Source organism: Podarcis bocagei (assembly GCF_964188305.1).
Source record: "Podarcis bocagei genome assembly, chromosome: 11".
NCBI classification, from domain to species: domain Eukaryota; kingdom Metazoa; phylum Chordata; class Lepidosauria; order Squamata; family Lacertidae; genus Podarcis; species Podarcis bocagei.
Genome location: NC_138136.1, coordinates 42,495,743 through 42,518,744, shown reverse-complemented (window position 1 = coordinate 42,518,744; position 23,002 = coordinate 42,495,743). Strand labels below are relative to the sequence as shown.

Below are 23,002 nucleotides of genomic sequence, written 5' to 3'. Positions count from 1 at the left end.
CCACGTATTTCAGAGGAAGTCTTACAGATACCAGATATGTAATCCCCACTTGTTCCTCTTACCTATAGACTTCTGTAGAATGGGGCTGTAAGTATTACAACCCATTTTAATGTATTTGTATGTTATAGTATTTTACTTATCATAGATTCATAAATTTTAAAGACATGGCAGGGGTCATCTAGTCCTACCCCCTGCAATGCATGAATCTCAGCTAAAGCACCCATGACAGATGCTTGTAGGATTATTGGTTTTATTTTGTTGCGGGTTATGACTTCATAATAAATAATCTGTATTGGTATTTTCTATTTGCTTTGCTAATAGTCTAAGTTAGAATGAAGATGCCAAGTCTCACAAGCTTGCTTCCGTTTACTAATGCCTACACTGCCTTAAATAAGTCAGAAACATTTAGAAGCTATCCTGTAAAGCTCCTGGATCTTAAGTTAAAATAAAAGAGATCTGATGAGGAAGCAGCAGCATTTTCTGAAGCCACCTTATGGCTGAAGCTAAGCAGTTCTGGGTATGGCAAATACCTAGATGGCCTGGAACCATGTACGCCATTTTGGGTTCCATGACAGAAGAAAGGTGCATTATACACGTAATAAAATAAAATGAACTGGACAGATGGAATGCTAATTTGAAAACAAACAGAAACTGAAAGGCTGATATCCTTCAGTAAGTTTGAAATATTTCCTCCTCTTGCGGGGATCCAGTTTACACATCACATTAAACCACAGTTAGAAACGAACTATGATTTAGTGTGAATGTGCAACATGTGGCTAAAAAGTTCTTGCTGTACTTCTCTGGCTTTGTTGTGTCTTCCAAACTCAGGCTTGAGGTTTGTTTCTCCCCTAACAAATGACAAGCAGCAAGCACAAACCTTGGCTGCTGCTCCTAGTTTGTATAGCAAGATACAAACCAAGGACCTGGGCTCAGATGACATGACAAGCCAAACTTTTTTTGTTCCTTGCAGGAGCAAGGAAGGAGTGCAGCACAAACTTTTCTGTAGCATTCACTTAAGTGTTGTGGTTGACCATTTAGTTTAATCTTACATGCAACTCTTCTAATGGGATGTGTGAAGTAGGCAAAAAAGTGGAATATATACTCAATGCCATGTAGGAAAACTTACCTCTTGAGTTAGTTGCTGGGATCAGCAAAACTGATGCAGGAGATTCACCCACACTGTTCGATGCTTTAATTCTCACTTCATATGTCCCATTTTCTACATTTAGAGTCAGCTGTGTGGTGTTTAGACTGTAGAATTGCTGTTGAAAATGAAGTGGTGGCTTTCCCAAGATAGATACATCGTATTTCAAAATTATTCCATTAGCTTCAGAAGGATTTAACTCCTGTCCAAAATAGAAAAAGATCTGTTTTATTTGACAGTTTATATGTGAACATCTGAGATTAGCTAATGAGAGTAAGACCTTTAGGGGTCACTTATGCCAGAACCATCTATTCTGATGAGCTGCAGCTCACCAATGTCTAAGGCAGAGCCTTTCTTGGACTTGCTAACCAAGATCCTAACCAATATTGTACAAGGATCCTTTTTTATGCAAAGCATGTCTACTACAGAGCTATGCATGATACCTTTTCCAAAGTCCTACTCAGCCATAATATTTACCATCTGGCCTTGGGCACAATGCTCCAACTAACATAATTTCATGCTTCTCATCCATTATGACAGGAACACACTATCTTGTAACTTGCTGAGATCAGGCTTACGTGTTAAAGCTTTGTTCAAAGAGAATAAATTACTCCACTCAAAATTATTTTGCCTCATAAGCTAAACATGGACAATTCTCAAGCAGTATTTCACAGAACTGTTATCCAGAAACTACATCCATGTGTGCCATGTTTATGGAGAAGGGCACATATATACCTGCACAACTTGCAGTTTGCAGAAGCAAGGACTAAGAAAGCATAAGATCTTCATCCCTGTTTATTTTAAAAACGGACAAGTAGCAAATGTGACATACACGAGCCTTTTACTTCATAAGCTACACGTGTGCATATCTTACACTTCAATATATCCTGAGTGCAATATGTTGTGAAAGAAGCTACCACCTAGAAGAAAGTGTCTACAGTAGTATGTGTTATGGTATCATGAGTTTACATATAACAGGAATTATGTTTGAGTGCAGATGACAGATATTAGTAAGAACGTCAGGAAATCAGACATTCAGAGTGTAGTAAATTTGGTACTATTTACCTTCCAGATCAGCACCAGAGTCCAGTTTTCTGGTGAGTGAACAGGACTAATCTTCCTCCACAGATCTGGTCCTTTAGTTGGTTCTGATAAAGACAAACATCTCTTTTAAGAATCATGTTTATTTAGCCCACTATTCATTTTTCTTTAATATATATGTAGGGTACTGAAAAAGATTCAAGCCTATATATATATTCACAAGTGCTTTGCTGCAGTAGATGGAGCATGAAGAATAGCAGCCGCCTAGTCATCCAATGGTTGGCTGTGACATACAACCGGGCATGTGTCTGCTGATATCACCTCCATGATTTGGGACAAGCACCTAGGAAAAGTGGCTGGGAGACTCCTACAGCTTTTCTGAAGTAAGGATCACAGTTGTGTGATCTGAAGGAAAGACAGACCCAGGAGGGCTAAAAGGCCCAAACTTTTTACTCACTACCAGTTAGGAATATAGTAAGGGAGTGGGGAAGATAAGAAAGCAGGTACAGAAAGTCATTATACTTTTTTTATTTCTAGAATAAGTTTTTTAGGAATACATACAGCATGTTCATGGATTTTGATTTATCTTGTACTAACTACCAATCCAAATGAGAATAATAGTTGGTGTTTCAAGTCAATGTTATAGCTGTAATGAACATGTCAATAGCTCTGGAAACATGTTCCAAATCAAACTCTTAATATCAATTTAGAATAATTGTTTTATAAACCATTTTTGTTAGTTCTTAATCTCTTTAAGGTTTAAACCACATTTATAGGGGTTCAAATCAAGTATGTTATAGAATTAATGCTAAAATACAGACAGGTAACAATTTGGTCTTCTCCAAAAATAAAATCTTTTTTGTATGTTGGTAATCTGTGAAATAGAGGTCATTAGAACCCAATAGTTACTCTATTTGATTGTGTCAAAGATCTGATTCTGTCAGAAGATAAGAGAGCTGGTGATTCACAGTAAGCCCTCAACTCATGTGAGGGTTACGTTTTGGGAATCGTGCCTAAAGCCGAAATTGTATATAGTCAAAACACATTGGGTGCAATGGTGAGTGGAATTGCCAAAGTCTTTTTCCCCGGTAATAATAATAATAATAATAATAATAATAATAATAATAATAATAAATTTTATTTATATCCCGCCCTCCCCAGCTGAAGCCGGGCTCAGGGCGGCTAACAACAATCAAATAATCAAACAATCAAATAATCCAACATTATAAAAACATTTCAATTATAAAAATTAATTAAAATCAAATTGATGGCAACCGTTAAGCAAAATTCTGTGCAGGTTGCCAGAGGAGGGAGTCAGGCTGCGCCCTAACCAAAGGCCTGGTGGAACAACTCTTGTCTTGCAGGCCCTGCGGAAAGATGTCAGGTCCCGCAGGGCCCTAGTCTCTTGTGACAGAGCGTTCCACCAGATTGGAGCCGCAGCCGAGAAAGCCCTGGCTCTAGTTGAGGCCAGCCTAACCTCTCTGTGGCCGTATAGGGCTTTAAAGGTTAAAACCAGCACCTTAAACCTGATCCTGTACTCCACCGGGAGCCAGGGCAGCTGGTATAGTACCGGATGAATGTGATCTCGCAGTGAAGACCCCCATAAGGAGTCTTGCCACGGCATTCTGCACCCGCTGGAGTTTCTGGGTCAGTCTCAAGGGCAGCCCCACGTAGAGCGAGTTACAGTAATCAAGTCTGGAGGTGACCGTCATGTGGATCACAGTGGCTAGGTCAGGGCGAGAGAGATAAGGAGCCAACTGCTTAGCTTGGCGGAGATGAAAAAATGCCGCCTTTGTTATAGGTGTAATCTGCGCCTCCATAGAGAGGGAGGTATCGAAGATTACACCCAAACTCTTAATGGACGGTGTTGGCACTAATTGCACCCCCGCAAGAGATGGGAGTTGCCCCCTCAATCCCATATCGTCCCGTCCCAGCCAGAGGACCTCTGTCTTCAAAGGATTTAATTTCAACCGGCTCCCACGTAACCATCCAGCCACAGCTTCCAGATATCTGGTCAGTGTGTCTGGGGCTGAGTCAGGATGGCCATCCATCAACAGATAGAGTTGCGTGTCATCGGCATACTGATGGCAACCCAGCCCAAAACTCCGGACAAGCTGGGCGAGGGGGCACATAAAGATGTTAAAAAGCATTGGGGAGAGTATCGCACCCTGAGGCACTCCACACACCAAGGAGTGGCGCGATGACAATTCCCCCCCCCCCAAGCGCCACCCTCTGTCCCCGGACCAGAGAGAAACGAGCGCAGCAATTGAAGGATTGTGCCCTGGATCCCCACGTCGGCAAGGCAGTGGTCCAGGAGTTCGTGATCGACCATGTCAAAGGCTGCTGACAGGTCTAGAAGAATCAGCAGCCCTGACCCGCCTCGATCCAGCTGCCTGCGGAGATCATCTGTTAGGGCGACCAGAGCAGTCTCGGTCCCATGACCAGCGTAGAAGCCGGACTGGAATGGATCCAGAGTCGATGTTTCATCCAGAAACCTGCCAAGCTGTTCAGCAACCGCTCTCTCAATCACCTTACCCAGGAATGGAAGATTCAAAACCCGGCGGTAATTGGATAGATCTAAGGGATCTAATGATGTTTTCTTTAAGAGCGGGTGCACCACTGCCTCCTTCAGTTCCCCTGGGAATATCCTGGGTTCCCCTTTTTAATTATTATATTATTATTTTGTCAAGCATGTAAAGCTGAATGTACACAAGGTAAATGCTTGTAAGTTATAGGCCTACTGTACTAATTAGCAGCTGGCCATATGGTAATCAGCTATAACTGGGGGTGGGGTGGGGAACCAACCCTCTGAGATACAGGGATGATTTACAGTTCCAATGGTAAAATTGACAAATTTGGTCAAGGTAAGAGAAGGAAGAAAACTTGTTAATTTGTTGAGAAATTGAGCTTTATCATCATCTATTGTGAAATAAAGTACAAGATAATGCTGAACCATTACTTGGAAGTTAATAAGAGATGAACAAACACCAGAGTAAATTCACAAATATTAATAACTACTGTTTGCTACTCATGATTTAAATGACAAATTGCATTATATTGTATCATAGTTATTACACATATGTATACATATTTATTGTGTAGAAACCTTTTAATCAGAAACACATTTTGACAATTCGGAGCAAACTGGAGAAGTTTGGAATCTTACTTACTATCTTCAGCTGTGAACCCAACTACTTCTTTACTCCAGTCACTCCAGTACTCTCCCCAACTAGTTACACAACGCAGCTGAAACACATATTTTGTGTTTGGTCTGAGGTCTTGAATGAAGAAGGAATCTCTCTGTGTTGCTGTGTCTTCAAGAGGAACCTGTCAAAATGAAACTGGGCTTTAAGAAGTGCTACTAGTGAATAAACAACATTCACTATACTGAATTTTCTAGCTCTCTCTCAAAATCAGCATGGCAAATTTAGATGTTTTGCTTGAATGACCCTCATTAGCAGAAAACATGAAATTGTGATCAAGAACTTAAATTCAAATTACACTATTGTTTAGTCCAGTGTTTCCCAACCGGTGTTCTGCGGCACACGAGTGTGCCGTGAGACGTTGCCTCGTGTGCCGCGAGATGCCTGGAGGGAGGCGGGCGAGTCGGGCGGTGAGAGGCGGGGCGGCGGCGGCGAGGAGAGGCCGCGCCTCCTGCTGCTGCCTGGCGCTCCTCCTCGCAGCCGGCAGCGCTGCCTGGGCGCCTCCGCGCGACTCTGCCTCGCTGGGTTTGGTCTCCCAGCAGAGACGGGTCACACGCGCACCTCCCTCCCTCCCTCAGCCTGCGCTGAGGGAGAGCCAGAGAGAGGCATCGCTCCTGCGCGGCGGGAGAGGGAGCAGCCGGAGCGATGCCCCAAACGAGCTGAATTCCGAGCGAGGGACTGAGGGGGGAGGGAAAAACTTTCACTTTCGTGCGTCCTCCCGGCGTGACGCTGCGCGCTGACGTCACGGGGCGGGGCTTTAATGGTGGTGTGCCGCGAGATTTTTTTTCAGTAAACAGGTGTGCCGTTGCCCAAAAAAGTTTGGGAAACACTGGTTTAGTCACTATTCTCTCCACCCTCCATTTAGTGTTTTTTGCCTGATTAAAAAACTGAGAAAGCTTATGAAGCTAAACATCTTATCAAGAGAGAGAAAGTAACTATACTTTATAATAATTCTTACGTTGCATCATTCTTTTTGCAATTCTGAAGTATGCTGATAACAAGCATCAGTATATATCTTATACTTTTTGAAGTCTGCCACCTAGTGATAAGTAATGCAGTCTTTGCAGAGATTTCACTCTGCCCTCAATCCTTCAAACCTATGAAATTTGGCTGGGCACTACTTTGGCCCAGTACTAGTTTCAAGCAGCTGCCTAGTTTTCCAAGGAGTTCACACTCCTTGTCTGAAACCAGGATTCTAAAATTTAGCCTCCGCTGTCTTAAAAAATATCCCAAGCTTATAGTCTTAACATGTGAAAGCACACAAATTAATGTGTACTGCAATTCATGTGGAGCAGGAGGTAGAGACAGGGTTCTTAAGCAGATGGAACCTTCTCCCTTCATCATAAAAGACCCAAGTAGATTAAGTATCCCTTGGAGCTAGATCCATACTGCTTCACATTATATTTGCTGTGGCACTTATTCCTTTTTCTACCACACCATTCTTATGAGAAGGAATTTGCAGCAAGAGCTCTTGCTGTTTTTTTTAAAGTTTCCCTTTCAGCGGTTTTAGGAATTTAGCTATATCATTGCTTCAAGACACTGGTCCAGCACTTTCACAGCCTCTCCGGATTCAGATAGAATGGAGAGGTAGAGCTGTTTATTGCTGGCATAGCGATGGTACTGTGCCAAATCCTCAAAGGACAGTCCCCAACAGTTTCATACAGAATGTTGACTGGCATAAGACAGAATGGACCCTTGCCTGACTGCACAAATCAAAAGCCACAGGGCCGAGGAACAGCCTCCTAGAACTACTTTCTGGCTGTGACCCTGCAGGTAGGAATGGAACCACTGTACTGTAATGCAGTACCTTCAACTCCCACCTCCTTGAGTTGCACCAGAAGAACACCATAGCCAATAGTGTCAAAAGCCTCTAAGAGGTCAAGGGCAGCCAAGAGGATGGCATATTTTAATAAAGGATGTTTTAAGCTGTTTCAGTGTTAAAACTGGACCTGAAACCAGATTGGAATAGATCTATGTAGTCTGCTTCCTCCGGGCATATGTGCAGGGAGTATTAAGACACCGGATGGTAGTTTTCTAAAACCTTGGAGGACCTCAGGGGGGGATAACCTTCAGAGTGATGGACATAACTCTCTCTTGTAACGAGGCATTACCAACACTCTTGACCCATTCAGTAAATCCTGTCCTGATTTTATCAGCCATGATGGGTAGGGATCAGGAGAGCACATTGTCAGCCTCACTGGCACAAGTGTCCTGCTCACATATTCAGACTGCAACCTTTGAAACTGATCCCACAAGGTGTGATTTGATTATGTTCTAGGGACCACTAATGGACTTGAACCAACTGAAGCATTAGGTTCAGCAGAAATCCAAATGATTTTGCCTTGGAAGCGATTTGCAAATCTCACAGTACTACTACTGGAAAAAGTCAGAATTACTCCCTCTGAAAGATGCAACACCTATCCCCAATAGAGATAGACATTTGCTATCAATATAAAGCTTATATACAAGCTTATATAAAGCTTATGTGGGATCTGAAGAAGTGTGCATGCACATGAAAGCTCATACCAATAACTAACTTAGCTGGTCTCTAAGGTGCTACTGGAAGGATTTTTTTTTTTTAGTTTCGACAATTATCAAGTCAAACTTATTTTCCTATCCTGCCAGCAGCCTGTCAATCCCTTAGAAACTACTGTGAAGTAGAATCGACAAGCTTCCTCAACAGTTTATTTTCCTTCTGACTTATTCTTAAATTTCTATTTCACTTTTCCCAACAAGGATTTTTTATATTTCTTTTCACATTATTTAATTTATAAATGTTTCCACTGAACACTTAACTGAAATCTATATTTTCTCTCATTTAAACAAATACTATTCTAGTAGATAAAATGCAACTGTCACAGCTCTTTGGATGCAAACACACCAAATGCTACAAAAAATAATTGACAAATAATAGGTGTGGGGTTACCTGGATCCAGTTTATACTGTCAATGATCTTGTATCGAATTTGAAATCTCAGCTCCAGTGGTACTTCATGAAATAGGTTTTCCCATGATAGCTTTAGGACTCTGGGAAGTTCTCCTGAGTTGAGGGACAGATTGGATGGCGGCAGCGGTTTTACTAGGGGGAAAAAGGTGCACTCAATTAGCCACAGGCCATTTCACTGTTTTTAATATATAAGGTAAAAGTACCCCTGCCCGTACGGGCCAGTCGTGTCCGACTCTAGGGTTGCGCGCTCATCTCGCTCAAGAGGCTGTGAGCTGGTGCCGTCCGAAGACACTTCCGGGTCACGTGGCCAGCGTGACTAAGCTGCAGCTGGTGAGCCAGCACCAGCGCAGCACACGGAAACACCGTTTACCTTCCTGCCGGAGCGATACCTATTTATCTACTTGCACTTTGACGTGCTTTCGAACTGCTAGGTGGGCAGGAGCTGGGACCGAACGACGGAAGCTCACCCCGCCGTGGGGAATTCGAACCGCCGACCATACGATCAGCAAGTCCTAGACACTGAGGTTTTACCCACAGCGCCACCCGTGTCCCTTTTTATATATAGGTTACAATTAATTTGAAGTCTAATATTCAGGTACACAGCACAACGTTTGCACCTTTATGACAGGAGCACAAACTTTCAGAGAAGTGGTGGGCTTCAAACTAAACCTCTCCAAAACAAAATTGCTGCTTAAAAATGTAACAACGTAAGAAAAGGAAGACCTGGAAAAAACATCTGGCTTAAAGATCTGCAATAAAGCAAAATACTTAGGTATCTGGATCTCTCCAAAAAACATCAATTTATTTCAGAATATATGAAAACCTGAAAAGAGATTAAGAGGAACCCCGAGATTTGGAGTCGGCTAAACCTTTCATTTTTAGGAAAGATCTCTATCATCAAAATGACCATGCTTCCCAAATTATTCTTTCTATTCCAAACAATTCTGATTCTGGGTGGAACGGGCTGCCTCAAAACCTGGCAAAAAGAAATCTCAAAATTTTTATGGCAGGGAAAAAGACCTAGAATTAAACATCAAATTCTAATCGATGCAAAGGAAAGAGGAGGCTTTGCCCTGTCTGACCTAAAATTATATTATGAGGCAGCCTGTTTCACCTGGCTAAATGAATGGTGCACACTTTAAGATCCCAACCTCCTGGTCTTACGAGGGTTACGATAACAGGTACAGGTGGCATGGGTACCTGGGATATGGGAAAGTAAAAATACATAAAAACTTTTTGAACCATATTGTTAGAAAATCCCCGTACACAGTTTGGGAGAAATATAAAGATCTTTTAAAGCCTAAGACTGGTAGATTTCACCAGTTTAGGCAACCACGGTAAAAAGGAAAAATACGGAAGGGAACTCGCCAACTTAAAAAACTTTACTAAAGGAAGAAACAAACAAGTTAAAGCTAAAAAGTTTTGAAGAAGTAAGAGAGCAAATAGCAGATTGGTTTCAATACTATCAACTATTTGAGACATCTAAGATGGATAAAAAAGGGGTTTTTGACAGAGGCACCCAGACTGGAAACAGATTTGATCAATTCCAAAACAAAAATTCTTCCCAAGACATACTGATTCCTCCTTGACTGGGATGTCAAAGAGGAGGAGGAGGTTAAAGCCGCCAAGATTAAATGGGCCCAGGATTTTGGGTATAATATTGGTATGAAACAATGGGAAAGTTTATGGAAAGTTAACTGGAAATTCATGGTGTGCTATATGTTGAGGGAAAACTTTCAAAAGATGCAATACTGTTGGCATTTGATGTCATGGAAGCTCTGCAAAATGTATAAAAATGTACCTAGTAAATATAAGGTAATAAAATAAAACACCTGATAAAAAAGTGAACAAAATAAAACAAAAATTGGAGGGTAACACTCAGAAGTGGCAATGAAAGCACCAACCTAATTATAAAATCTCAGAAAAATGGAAATGTTTCAGTTTGTGCCTAAAACTCGAAAGTGACTGTATCCTGAATGTGAGTTTTCTATAGCCACAAAAAGGTCCTATTCCACATTTGCCACCTGCCTAACCTCTGAAAGTAGGACTATATGGAACTGGCAGAAATGACTGGCAGAATCTGAGACCAGGGAGAAGAGTCGGTGGAAGAAGACTGGAAGAAATTTAAAGACTATCTACAGAAATATTGTAAAATTAATGAATGTTAGAATGATGTTGGATAGAAATTAAGTGGTTTCCAGCTGTAATGCTTTAAGGGAATATGAAAAATGGGTTATTAATAGGGAAAAATCTAATGTTACTATTTTAAGACCAAAGATTAGGATAAACAAAGAGGGTAAGGATTTGCTGAGCCAACAAATTGAACTGGAATACAAAAAAGGGAGGTATGAGGAGGTCCGGGAAACAAGCTAAGGAAAGTAAGCAATAGAAAAATGGAGTGGTTTTTAATCATTTTTATTTTGTATTCTTTTTTTTCATTTTGTATTGTAATATATTTAAAAAAATCTTAATAAATATCTTATAAATAAAAAAAGTAGGGGCAACAAGGTAAGGAGCTCTGAATATCGTAACTACTGGAGAGGTTCATACAGGAGAGGGGGCCAGGTCCCCAAACAGACTTCAACAGAGATTCCTGTAATTGTTGATCAGTTATAGCAAGTCCCTTTGAAGGCAGGCTCCTTGCACAAAACAGCTAACTGGTGCTGAAAGTGAATTCAAAGGTGCTTGTTGTAACCACTGATTAGTTATTTAGCATTCTCTTTTGAAATTTGACATGTGCTAATCACTGGATGCCATTATGAAATCAGGCGAGATCTCTTTAAAATGTTAAAAAAACACTTCGGATCATGCCAGTTGAGTTAGTTTAACACGGGAAATATATAAACCATATGGTCAATTTTATTAATAATTCTATTTAAAAAACTACATTTGAGTACCTTTTTTTGGGTTCAGTTCACCCAAACTCTGTGTAGGAACTATGTTGAATAAAATCAAACAGTAGATAGGAATGACCTGAGTGCAAGTGACACTTGCTTTGTGCTAAAACCAGTAAATTAAACCAATTGTTTGGTTTATTCGGGTCCATTCTATGAGTCTCAACCATTATCAGAGAACTAGAGGAGAAGCAACTAAAATTATTAAGAGGAGCCACCTCCAGAAAGGCTAGTGTATCTATTTTGGCTACAGAAATCCAACTGTTAGAAGCTGCGTCTTTTGATGCCTGGAGTTAGCAATCCCATTATGGAAGGGGAGCAGGCTGCTTGATGAACCCAGAATCTTTGGTTGGTCAGTCCCTGCTTAAAGTCTCTCAGGTCTCATCGGTTTTCTTTGCCAGCTATTGTCCTCTTAAAATTTTTAGATATTTTTCCTAAGCCACTGCCTTCCAGCTTCAGGCACATTGGTTTACCATAATTTTTTAGACTCTCCCCAGTGTGACTTTTAACTAGAAGTATGACAATGAGGTGGTGGTCTTGTTCTTCCACCCTATTCCTTCTTTCACCATATAAAGAAACATTATCTTCCTTAGAAGATATGACAATATGAAATCATTCATAGGAGTGGCTCTGCTGATATATTTACCATGTTTTAGAGGATCAAACACAATGCGGTCAGATTCAACTATCCCAAGAGCATTCTTTGCTTCTACCCACACTTCCAAGTCAACAAAAAATACAACCACAGTACTGGTACAAGAATTATTGGCACCCAGGCAGTCAGGAAACTCTTCGTTTGGCCTAGAAGTTGGAGAAAAAGAAGCAGGATTGAATACACTAAAATTTATATTGGTCCTAATACTTCAAAAACCACAACTATATGTACATATCCTTGACAGATTTAAACAGAGGTGAGTCTAGCAGAATTCAATGAAACTTACTCTGTAGTAAATGAGCTTTCGACTGTAGCATTTGCTCCACAATATCACAAAGAAATTTATTTATTTAAAGGTGGGGCTTTGATAAAAGGACACCAAATCAGACTTTTTTTCAAAAGCAATTTGCTTTAATCCAAAAGCAATTTGCTTTAATCGAAATACTTTTAAGTAAAATAGGAAGTGGCTGTTCATATTTATTTATTTATTTATTTATTTATTAATTATTAACTGGTACACCATCTAACCAGTCATAAGTAGGTTGACTTGTATGCATCAACCAAAAGTTTGGTAGATATCTCTAAACATTATGTTGTTTTCTGTTGTGGGGGGGGGGGGATTTAAAGCAAACTATTGTTCTCTCTTTTCCTCTTACAAAATATTCTGCTCTTTAAAAAAAAAATCTTGCTGCAAACAGCATGGATTTGATTTAAATCAAATCAACTTAAATCACTAGTCAGTAAGATTTACTGATTTAAATAATTTTTTTAGAGAAGGAGTCATTTTTGCTGGTATAATCTTAATATTCACAACCAGATGAAGGTTTCATTTTTGGAATAATAAATTTTCAGAGTAGTTTTTACAGTTATATCAAAAATTACTGATTTGGTTATGCTATTAGAAATACATAGACAGATAATTATGATTATTATGAATATGCATATATTGTGAGTATTCTGCTCACAAGGTTGCACTTTCATTTTTACTGCTTCACACTTAGGTACTTGTGCAGATCTATTCCACTCCAAACAATCTATTCATTGAACCTCTTGGAACTTAGCATTTAAGAGCTAAGGGGTTGATTCTGTGTATATAAATTTGCAAAGGAACAATGGGATTAAGTTTTTCCCCCTCAACTCTGCATGTTTATTTTATAACATTTTTCCTGTGAAGAAAAGGCATGTTATCTCTGCAGACACAAATTTAAACTTTTTAGAACAGCAAAAACAAGCATCCGTGATAATATCTTCTTGTTAGAAAAAAATGCCCCAAATAATCTTATAGAAACCTCTGAAAGAACATGACAATGTGAATGGATTAGTGGAATTCATTTACCAAAAAATTTAAACACTGCATATAAAACCTCATGCTGCATAATTAAAAACAAATCCTTATTTCCTGATGGATAACTTTTGGACAATAATTAACTTAAATAAAAAACTATCTTTAGAAAGAGGTTTCGTCCAAAAGCATTTTATTTAAAAAAAATATCCGATTTAACTAAAAAAAAAAATCTGATTATTTATCCACCCTGGTTGCAAACCATATCAGTAACCAAAGTTATAGTCCCTCAAGATTCAGCTATTCAGTAGTTTTGGTCCCCTTTTTCTCATCCACTGCCTATTTTGGCTTTCAGCTCTTTTAAATTAGCAGGACCACTGTGCTGCTTAGACACAGTGTAGAGCAATGTTTAAATATTTTGAACAAGTGACTTCCCTTTAAAAAATTGTATGCTTAACAACAAATATTAAGAATTCAAAGTTTTGTATTCAACAAATTAACTACAGGTCTTTAAAACTGAAAAAATATATCTACCATCGAGATTTCAAAGTATAATTGGTGTCCAGAAATGTGTATCTTCCAGGCTCCCAAGTACAAGTTTGAGAATATTTCTTTCTTCCTGTCTGAAGCTGATGCACAATGCAACTCAAATTCTCAGGCTTGTCTGGAGAAACTGCATTTAAACACACACAAATAAACAGAAGTTAATCTAGGAGTACACTTGCAAAAACAACATGAATTCATTTTGGTCCTAATCAATTTTTTCAAAAAACAAACAAACTCATTTTTAATTGTTTTTTTCAATACTGTAAAGCAGAGCATTCATGTCAAAAGGTCATCAAAGGTAAAGGTAAAAAGGAAGTACATCAAAACACCACAGTTGACATAAAATATTACAAGAAGGGAAGTATTTATTTCCTGCCTTTTTCCCTCAGAGGGACTCCAGACAGCTTACAAATAAAATAGGAAAATAAAAACACTTGAAGCAATAGTATCATTTTTACATACGAGGCAACATATACAGCTGTAAATAGAATTTGTGTATCAAAATCTAATATTGTTCACCTGTTCATTCCCCAAGTTGCATCCAATATTGTGCAAGCAGGCTACTCACAGAAGGATTTCTGCTACTCTACAATAGCTTAGGGTCAGATGACACTCCAAACAGAATGGGCATGGTGCCAACGAAGGTGGTGTGTCCTACTAACTGCTGACCTATATGGTTTCAGGACAGACAACCCTAAAGGGGTAACAGGAGCCATAAAATTGTGTACAAAAAAGCCCAATGGCTGCTCCCAGTCAAGGAAGATGCCATGGCCAATGGTGTCAAAAGCTGCAGATTCGAGAAGCAGGAACAAGATTGCACACTGCTTGCCCTGCTCTTTGTACAGCTCATCCATCAGGGTGACCAAGGCCAATTCATTCCCATGACCAGGCCTGAACCCAGACTGGAATAAAAAAATTGCATTATCCAAGAAGAGTAGGTGGTCATCCTGCACTGAAACTCTCTCTACCACCTACCCAAGAAGAGGGTATTTTTTACTGGTAGAGGAACTAGTATAACTAAGGGGCCCAGGACTGGTTTATTTAAGGGAGGACACACCACTACCTCTTCCAAGGCAGCATGCACCACCCCTGCAATCAATGAAGTGCTAATCACACTCTGTACCCAACCACCCTCTCTGCTAGATTGAATAAGCCAGAAGGAACAGGGGTCAAGGGGCTACGCTGAAACTGATGCCACACAATACAGGCATACCTGCTGAACTGCCTTTCTTATGGAAGCATAATGCCTATCCCCATGTAACATAGTTAAACTTTATTTAGAAAACTTATATCCCGTTTTACATCTTTGACAGATTCTCCAGGTGGGTCACCACTATTCTCAAAATAAAATCATACTCAGAATCTCATAATACAGTACAGGGGCAGAAATTGTGTAGTTACTATGTGGAACAAACATCATTCAGGCAGCAATTTCTGCCCTTACTCCTGCCTGGTGACATATTTGCCAAGTGACGATGTAACTTTTTTCTTCTTTACTTGGTACCTTTCAACTATGTGAAATAAAAGTTTCTCATTTCTCCATGTTGTCTACAATATATTCGACAAAATCCAACATCCTCTAAGAGTGTTATAAGGAGCAGGAGAATGACTATACAGTGGACCCTCCGGATATGAATTAAATTCGTTCCAGGGGTCCATCCGCAACCCGAAAAGTCCATAAGCAGAGGTGCCGCTTCTGTGCATGCGGTGAAACCCGGAAGTATACACTTCTGGGTTTGCCACGTTCGTAACTTGAAAGTTACATATCCAGAGTGGTATGTAATTAGAGGGTCCACTGTATGGCAATAGATTGTTCCTTTTATGTGTATCCCCACAAGGAAGAATTTAAGGAGAAATACTTACAGCCCAAGGCAACTTGAATTCCATAGATGTTCTGCTCAATGCTTCCTGCCAGTAAGACGTTACAAGTCAGAGGAGAAGCCAATATAGACGTGTCATTGAATGTTACTCTTGAAACAGTTTCATTTATTACGCTATAGTGTTCTTTAGGAACAACCTTAGTTTGAATTCTCCAGATAACTTTATCAGCACGAAGGTTGCCATAATCTGGACAATAGTCACGAAGAATGCAGTATGCTGTAAAGCTGGACTCAAGGGATACTACAGCAGACTCCGGAGTTATATAGCCACATGGTCGCGTATATCCATCTGAAACTGAGAGAGATCATTTGTTTGGTATTGTTCACTAAGATGGCTACTATTGCTATAAGCATACAATATGACAAAGGAAGACAATAGTTACCTAGAAAATACATTTCCCCCTTTACTTTTCAAGTGTACATTAATTGACAACATTTGTTTGGATCCAAGATAAATGACTGGATGGAAGTTCATAGATAGGTTTCTTGAATTCACCTCTGGGCCTGCCCATCCATGGGCACCCCCCCCCCCACAAGCAGCAGCAGCAGCTTCTGGGTTCCAGTGAGATCTTGTGAGAGCTCTGCACCTTGAAAAGCTACTCCAAAAGGTCCCCCCCCCCCGAACAATTTGGGATGGGGTACCAGAGACTGCTGGGATAGCTGGGAATTTCCTTCCAATCTGGGGGAAAATCCTCCCCTACCATAGCAAACCCATCCCACATTGCTCATGAGGAACCCCAACTGTCTCCAGAGGCTGTTCAGGGTAATGCAGAGGATGGGGGAGGGAAAAGACGCTTTGCTTCTGTTCTCATATCTAAGGATCCAAGACATTAGGTCTAGCAACTTTAATCATTTTCCTAATGACTATTTGCATTTCTTGTCTGTGCTAGTTAAGTGAACTCCCCCACACCTCATGATTTCAAAGATAGTTTCATTATCAAACATCAGAATTAGGAGTGAATAAAAAAGATAGAAATGTGCAGAGGTAGCAGTACATGTGTTACATTTCCTTAGGCCTGTTTAATATTATGTAAAGAGAAACATTGTCTTGAAATTTCACCTATATTTCATTTCTAAAAGCATATTATTCAATTTTGTCTGTGCAATTTAAATATTAATCTTGCAGGAAATATTTCAACCATTTTCTCACTTTCCACCGCAACATACCACATGTTGTAACTTAATTGGTTTGTGTGTAATCTTTCTCTACTGTACAGGATTTCTTTTTAAAAAGAGGAATCTAGCAAGCTAGAAAACCTGATAATAAGTTAAATATCCTTCCTTTCATATTACCACATCAACTATTGGCTTGTTTCACAACTTTTTATATTTTGACTTTACAAGCCAACAGTATCTATCTAGAATACTGACCCCCCTTACATTAGGCTCCTGAAATGAAGAAAGTTTGGGTTAACCAGGAGTGGACTTTTCAGTGAACTTGATTCATTTCTGCTACCAAAAACAAATACAAAGACTCAGAATGTAATCTAACTGTATGCCTTTTACACCTGGCTCTGGCTCACAGATCTTGTGGTTTTAACAAAAAAACACAAATAGATCTGACAAGCCTGTGGTCTCTATGCCATTGCCTTCCATATAATAGATTCAAACTAAAAATCAAGAATCGTTTTCTATAATGTATACAAATCAACAAACTGACAGAGCTTAATAATACAATGGAACAATTTATTATTATTAATCCTGCAGACTTACCTCCAAAGGAGTAAATGCTCAGGAGAGTACACACAGCTTGCAGTAACCAACTCCATTTTGAAAACATCTTGAACCAAGTCTCTGTAAAAACAATTTTTTTATATATAATATTTTTACTCTGCTCAATCAGCCACTATTTTCTTTTTATGAAGACATTTCTCAGGAGACAGGTTCTGTAGTTTCCTCTGTTCTGACACGTTTATTAACCATGAACAAAAAGGTTTTGTGGAAAGCAAGAAAAGAATAGCACTCAGGGAAACAGCTAAGAGTGAGAACAGGAACACAGGCAACTCCCCAATTGTCTAGTTGCCATTTTGGGGCAAGATGGCTCTAAAGTCTTTTTTCTTCTTCAAATGATTGATTGAATATCAATTAAACATCTGGTTAGTTCGGATGACCACCTTGAGCTAGCTTAAGAACTCTGAAAACTTAAAGAAGAAAAGTACTCGATCCAGGGAGAGTCCACATATATTCCTATTCCTACCTCTTTTTCTTAATGGTACCAGCTCCTGTTCAGGCTGCACAGAAAAAGCATTTTGCTTTATGAAATCCATTTCAATTGTAAAGATAAATAAATCTGACAGAATTCTACAGGATGTGGTATTAGTGTGTGAAAACAGTTCAGATCCAATGATTCCCAGGCATGAACCTTCAAATGGTGGAGATGTCAGGTGCCATCCTGGTGCCCAGGCATCTTCACTTGGTCACAAGTGGTCAATGACCAGGTACAATATGCGCCTGAGTGTGGCTACTGAACTCACTTCTCAACCATTATCACAATGCAATAAAGTGAGGGAAAAGTATAAACTAACACACCCTCCATTTTATATATAACATATGTCTAGCTTGCTTGTTAATTATTATCACAATATTGATTTTATAAAAATATAAAGTTGACAGTTGTGGTTTACTTAATGATCATGATTAAATATACTGATAAAGTCCATTTTTTTGTCTTGTGGCTAGAACTTTCCTTGGCCAATGATGCACATTTTCTAAAAGGTATATATATCTGATTTAGTGTGTTTGGATTAGTATAATAACAATTTATTACCTGATCCTTCATCCTAAGGTCTCCGGGAAAGTTAAAACCATTAAGACACAATATTAAAATCAGTGTAAAACAAGTTAAAACTACAAAAATAAGGTGCATTATAAAATTTCCCATTTAGAAGCAGATGTTTGCATGGTCTGGTTTGTGTGTCACACTGAAACTGTGATTTAATGTTAATATGTCCTGCTTCACTTCTCTCTCCCTCCTGCTGCCTTGCTTCTGCTTATGGTTTGTCTGAAGAGTAACAAACCAAAAGCTTGGGTTCACAAGTAACAAGCCAAATTCTGATTTGTTTTCTCCCCAGAGGTGCTGGAGCAAGGGAGGAACAAGGCACAGACCTTTGAGGAGTACACACTGGCATGGTGCTTGTTCACATTAAATAAGTTTAATTTAACTACAGGTTAAAATACAACCCAGGCATATGTTACAATTTCAGGTTATAATTTTGTGTGCATATAGAATTCCCCCACACACATCCCCCACCCCTCCCATATGCAGATCTTATAAGTTAGAAATTATCTGCTGACACCTGGATCTTTGAAATATGACTCTTAAGAATTGATGCTAGTGCAGATTTGAAATACATTTCTGTTTTACAAGGCCTGCATACGTTTTCTAGGCAGAGCAAAGTGCTTTAAAATGAAAGCCAACATAGTTCTTTCCAGTGCATCTTACATCATAGAACAGAATTTTAATACTGCCCACCACTAACAGTACAATCCTATGCATATGCATTCTTAGCCCTTCTTACTTCAATGGGACTAGACATGCCTAACTGCAATGATCAGGCTGCACATTACATTAATACAGTATTTAGAACCAAAATCTATATTATAATAAATTTTGGTTGCAAAGTACCAATACAATTTTAGCTAAAATAGTAGACTATTAATGCACAACAGAAGATAATCAGAATCCACAGGAAGTTTATGGGGGGGGGATGGAAAGCCTACTTTGATAGGAAACCAAGAAGCACCTTAAGAAAATTTTACTGGCTACTGCTTATGTTTCCCATCTTGTCAAAGGCAAACCATCAACTCAGGTAAAAGAACCACATGCCGAGAAAATTCTCACCACTCTGCTGTACTAAGTCTCAGCACTCTACTCAAATTTATCATAAAAATAAAAATAGTATCATTTCCTTTATTTCCTTTATATGTCATACACTACTGTAGTCAAGTAACCCTGTGGAAATCCCCTAATCAGGCATACTGATGATCCTAGCATCCTTGGGAGGGTGGGGAGAGGAAGTACACAAATGGCAAGCCCAGAAATACAGTAGAGACAATATTGAGATGCACCAGTCTGCCTTTCAAAAGAGATATCAACTAGGGTGAATGACAGCCAATCTCTATGCCACCATGTACTTCTAGCTTGATCCCAGTACTATTCAACATCAAGAATGTGTAAGAACACTGCACATTATCACTATTGTTTATAATAGCATGCCATGAACTGCATATAACAACAAAAAGGCTGCATCCTCCTCCAAAGCAGTTTGGTCTAAAACTGTACAAGTGGAAGTCGAAGAACGGGAGTGAAAGGAAGATACTGCTGGATTACAATTCCCATCATTCCAAACCATTAGCTATGCTGCCAAGGCTGATGGGAGTTGTAGCCCAGTAGTGTCTAAAGGGCACCACAAAGGTAGCCCCCAGTTTAGGAACAGGTTTACCACCAATGAGACCTAGACTGCAGGGGTATGATTCAGCTCCTGGCCAGGGAACATACAATCCAGTGGCATGCAGTGATTTTTTCATAGGTAATCAGTTAGGGCCAGAGGAACCAGCTTGTGAGGGTGATTGAGGCCCTCCGAAGTTGCAACTGCAGGTGAGCACTGTGCCTCCCTCCCTAAGCAGGGCAGCAGCTTTCTGGGCTTTGGGGAGGAGGCACCAGGAGGACATTTAGGGGACTAGCCTAGTACCCCTAGTCCACTGATCGAATGCCACTGGCACAACCACAACCCTCATTTGACTTATCGGCAGTGCTATTTTTCTAGAAAAAGAGGTGCTGGAACTCAACATGCCATTCTTTCTCTTAGAATGGCAATGGGTGTCCACCATAGGAGCCAACTCCTAGGGGCCCAAGGGGTTTTGGCCCCCACAGTAACATATTTCAAGGTGCTGGGCCCCCACAAAGTTGACGCACATTCCCATTCAGATGGGGTGTGTGCACTGCATCATGTGATCAATTATGTGGGGTGGGGCTTACCTGAACAAACGCCCCACAGATAAGAATTTGGAAAAGGGGGAAAAAAGTTATAGCAGGCGTGAAAAGATCAGGGACGGCCAGATTGCAACAGCGGAGGAAAGAGAGGCGACCCAGAAGATAAGGTTGTATACACCCTTATCTGCTACGACCGCTGAGCTTTATCGTGTAAAAGAGGGGAAGAAATAACCGTGAGAAATTAACTCAGGTTCTCCAAACCGCTCGCGACAGGGTAGCCTTTCAATAGATATTTCCATAGATATTAGTTTGAATGTTTAGTCGAGGAAGAACGACCACTTGCCACATTCGGTTGAGAACTCAAGGCAGACCGGAGTACGGAGCAGTAGCCCCCCCCCCCCGACCCGACCCCTCTTTGCGCACGTAAGAACGCGCAGGAAGAAGAGGGCAGAGGGAATTCTGCTGCCACCCTCGGCCGCGACTGGAGGAGGGTGGTTTCTAAGAGAAATGTTACCAGGGGGCGGCGTCGCAAACCAGGCCGACCCAGCGCTTGACGGTCTGAGGCGCCCGTGGGCGTCCCAAAGCAACGCGAGGCGCCTTTCCAGCCAGGCGCCCGAAAAGCGGGACGCGCCTCAGCCGCGCACATTAAAAGGGCTCCGCTGAGGAGAGAGCCGATTCAGGGGCCGCCTCCGAGGCCAGAGCCCGACCGAGGCGGGCTGCTCGAGAAAGGGCTTCGTTCCCTCACAGCCTTCGGAGGACAAGGCCTGTCCGCGGGGGGAAGCGGAGAGCGGCTCCCCCCGCCCCCCTGAGGGCAGCTGCCAAGTTTTCCTTTTCGGCCTGGCCAACAGGCTGCTCCCCTCGGCCGAAGGCCGACGCGGGCCGGTAAACCCACCCCTCACTCACCTCCTCCTGGCGCGCTACTCCCACAGGCCTCGGACCATCACCGTCCCCGCCAGACGCCTCACGAGCCGCCGCCGCCGCGCACACCTTATGAACTGCGGTGCGCCGCTCGCCTTGACTGACGGCTTCACTCCGCTAGCTCGAGCGTCTCGCTCGAGCCGCCATTGGTGAGCAGGGCGGTGACGTCACGGTCATGGGCGGGGCAGACGGCAGAGGTGGTGCTTCCCGTAACGGGCCTCTGGGCTGCCAGGATTCCGGGCTCCTGGTCCCAGCAGGGGCGGGGGAAGGGAGGGGAAGAGAGGCCGGGAAAGGGGGAGGTGGGCGGGGGGGGCCCGCTGCGATTGAGCGTGGCGAGCCGCAAGCGCTCAACAGCGTCTGCGCGCAGGGCAGCGAATGTTCAGAGAGTGTGACATCCCCCCCCCCTCGCTCCGTGCCCCAATCAATTAACCAGCAAAAGTAAACCTAGTACAGTTTTACATTCCCAGGGCTTGGCTGAATGTGCACTTTGCAGGCTGAAGGTGCAATCCGAAATGCTGGCTTACTTTGGAAGGGAGCCCGGTTGAGCTCCGTTCCTTATTAGCACGTGAGCAAGATACACTGGATAATTGATCTGATTTTGGGTTTTTTATTATGTAGCGCTTCAAATACCAGCAAGGTTCTCACTACAGGAAAAGGGAAGGGAAAGGGAAAGGCCATGAAAGCTGATGACTATAATGAATCTGTTAAGTCTTTATATTACAGTTGCAGTCCTTTCAGTCACCATCATTTTATTTGTAAGCCTGGGATCTTCGGATGAAGGGCAGTATAATTTGCTAAATAATAATGATAGTTAAAACCCTGCTCCAGGCAGCTTACAGCATGAAAAGGTTTGCATAATTACAAACATAACAAAAGTACAGTAGTCAAAAAGTACACAACCAAATGGAAACTGTTTCCACAGGAATCATAATAGCATCGAAAAGGAAAGTTACAAAATACTAATACCAGTAACAAAACCCCCCCTAAACAATTCCCCATTTATTGGATGCAAGTCCCATTAAAGTCACTGGGCCTTACTTTTGAGTAGACATGGATAGGATTGCACTGTAAGGTGCCTCAACAATCTTTGTTTATGATAATAGCTTCCATCTGTCAGAGTTCACTTATTATTGACACAGGCATTTGATTATCTTTAAGGTACCACTGTACCACATTTTTCTAATGCAAAATAATTTCACAGCCATCCTTCCAGAAATTAAAGCATAGTTTCTCCACAGAAGCATTGCTTACAAGCTGCTGGGAAGATTCTGTTTCAAATGTATAAAACAGAGCAGGACAGAAATAAAGGATGAAAATATGAGAAACAGTTAGCTCTTGTGACAGTGTGTCTGTTGTTATTATTAAATAACAAAATGGCGGCCCATTGCATAAACCAGTCTTCCCCAACCTAGTGCCTTCCAGATGTTTTGTACTCCAGTCCCCAAGGTTGGAGAAGGCTCTTCATGTAAGTTTACATTCGGGCATCCTCTGTCTGTTTATTATTGGGTTAGTTAAGAGCAGGTTGGTGAAGTTTTGCTTGTTTATATGAGCTGCAATTTG

At 41.1% G+C, this 23,002-nt stretch overlaps 1 protein-coding gene across 1 annotated transcript in view; it reads right to left on the bottom strand.

Annotated features, from left to right (window-relative positions):
- The window catches only part of IL6ST (interleukin 6 cytokine family signal transducer), a 34,915-nt gene extending 13,304 nt beyond the window's left edge, over positions 1-21,611 (bottom strand). Inside the window, exons 1-9 of the mRNA XM_081212733.1 lie at positions 21,428-21,611; positions 17,305-17,385; positions 15,575-15,886; positions 13,700-13,838; positions 11,875-12,029; positions 8,315-8,466; positions 5,356-5,512; positions 2,210-2,292; positions 1,127-1,346 (exon numbers count right to left, since the gene is read on the bottom strand). Of these exons, the coding sequence (XP_081068859.1) occupies positions 1,127-1,346; positions 2,210-2,292; positions 5,356-5,512; positions 8,315-8,466; positions 11,875-12,029; positions 13,700-13,838; positions 15,575-15,886; positions 17,305-17,371 (1,285 nt within the window). The 5' untranslated portion in view covers positions 17,372-17,385; positions 21,428-21,611. The remainder of the gene's footprint in view (positions 1-1,126; positions 1,347-2,209; positions 2,293-5,355; positions 5,513-8,314; positions 8,467-11,874; positions 12,030-13,699; positions 13,839-15,574; positions 15,887-17,304; positions 17,386-21,427) is intronic.
- Between the last annotated feature and the right edge of the window lie 1,391 nt (positions 21,612-23,002).